This window comes from Benincasa hispida, unplaced genomic scaffold (genome assembly GCF_009727055.1).
Source record: "Benincasa hispida cultivar B227 unplaced genomic scaffold, ASM972705v1 Contig1121, whole genome shotgun sequence".
Lineage (NCBI taxonomy): Eukaryota > Viridiplantae > Streptophyta > Magnoliopsida > Cucurbitales > Cucurbitaceae > Benincasa > Benincasa hispida.
Window position 1 is genome coordinate 29,055 of NW_024063671.1, and position 1,754 is coordinate 30,808.

The 1,754-nt window shown below is 43.7% G+C and overlaps 1 protein-coding gene across 1 annotated transcript; it reads left to right on the forward strand.

Moving 5' to 3' along the window:
- Positions 1-1,104: 1,104 nt before the first annotated feature.
- Positions 1,105-1,524, forward strand: LOC120068820 (mediator of RNA polymerase II transcription subunit 2-like). Its single transcript, XM_039020454.1, has one exon. The coding sequence runs from the start codon at positions 1,105-1,107 to the stop codon at positions 1,522-1,524; it is 420 nt and encodes a 139-aa protein (XP_038876382.1).
- The last annotated feature ends 230 nt before the right edge of the window (positions 1,525-1,754 follow it).

The following is a 1,754-nucleotide window of genomic DNA, read 5'->3' on the forward strand; positions in this document are numbered from 1 at the left end:
ATATGTTTACTTGCTTTCTTAATTACCTTCTTTATTGCTTCATGAATTTTGTTATTTATTGCTTCCTTAAACTTGCTTTTAATGCTTTATGAAATTACTTCTCATTTAATTCACTTGCGTTAGTTTCCGTGCTCTCTTTAATTTCCTTACTTTTCTGTATTAAATGCGTTATTCTTAAATTTTCGGTATGCATTACGATGATGGGTGCATCTTGTGCTAACAAGATACACTTTGCGTTCATCCGACACAAATGCATTGTGCTGAGGGGTGTGTTGTGCTCATATGTATTTTTCGCTCGTCCTTAGCGAAAATGCACTATGTTGAGGTAGAGTTGCGCCAGTAGAAATACCATGCGCCCCTCCTCCAGAAATGCATTGAGTTAAGAGGTGTGTTGCGTTGATACATGCATTGTTGCCCGTCCTCTGCAAAGATGCATTTGCGTTGATGGATGCATTACGTTAATCTTAACCTTGCGCCCATCCGAATAAAACACCAAAGAAAAAATTCTTTTTCAAATAGAGTAGTCCAATCGCTTAGGCTTCCAAGGAAATGATGATTTGGCAGATGAAAGGACGTACTTCTCTGCAACTTCTTAAATGTGAGGAGCGCGGCGGCAAGCTTTTTTAGTACCTCGAGGCCTGCCACCACAGAATTTGCATTGGGCCCAACAAGGCCCAACCTATAAATTCAGTCTCCTCTGTCTTAGGTTGTCTATTTGTGTCTTTTTGCGAAAAAGAAACCCTAATCGCCTCTAGATACCCAGACTTTCTTCTTCCTAAAACCCTAAAGAGTTTCCCAACTTTTTCACTAAGTTCAACCATGGCCGATCAAACTCCTCACTCATCTTCTTTACCCTCATCACCCTCATAAGCCCAAATCACTGCTCGAGAGGTGGCAATTCTTGCAGCAAGCCTCCGTCTCGCCACCCAAACACAACTCATCCCTCGAACTGCTGGAAAACCACGATGAAAGCCTTTAGCAGCCAGACCACTCCGCATTAGAGAGGAGCAGAGCTCGGAGAGTGCCTCACTCCCAACATTGTCTTCTGAAAGTGAAAAGAAGAGAAGAGATAATAGAGAGGTGTTTGGGAGTATACTAAGTAACATGGAGAAAGAAGGAGGGCTGCCCGAAGCGGTGGTTGTTAATCAACCATTGCCTTCGGAGGAGGAGATGGAGGAAGCTTCGAGAAGGAGCGCTCTGGCAATATCCAATCCTGAAAAAACTGCTCACGCAGAATCCTATGAGGGACCTAACAGAGCTTGTTTGGAGGAAGTAGTGGTGGAGAAGCAGCCTGAAATGGCTGAGGAGAAGAAAAAGAAGAAGAAGATCAAGGAGAAGAGGGCTGAAGGAGATGAGGATGCCCATCCAATCAAGAAGAAAGAAAGAAAAACAAGTGAAAAAAGGGAACGCAGGTGGGAGGAGAGACGCCTGAAGAAGGAGGAAGAGAAGAGAATGAGAGCTGAGAGCTTGGAAATTGACAGAGAATCCACCTCCGCAAGGGTGGATAAGGGGGAGTCAGCTTAACAAAGAGAATCAGTGCAACCTAAGGAGGAAATAATGAAAATAAGAACGGTTGCGACTGATGATGGAGAACATTCAGACATCAACCCCCTTATGTGGCGTAGCAAGGAGAATGTGCCGCAAAGGTCAACAATCAACCCACCAATTTTGCAAAGTGCTTTAGAAGAGAAAGAGAGGAGAAGAAAAAGGAGGAAGAAAAGCAAGAGAAGATGTTGTGGGCACAACATATCATC

Excerpts from the sequence above, each read along its gene's own strand:
- LOC120068820 (XM_039020454.1), top strand. The coding sequence starts at position 1,105 with ATGGAGAAAGAAGGAGGGCTGCCCGAAGCGGTGGTTGTTAATCAACCA.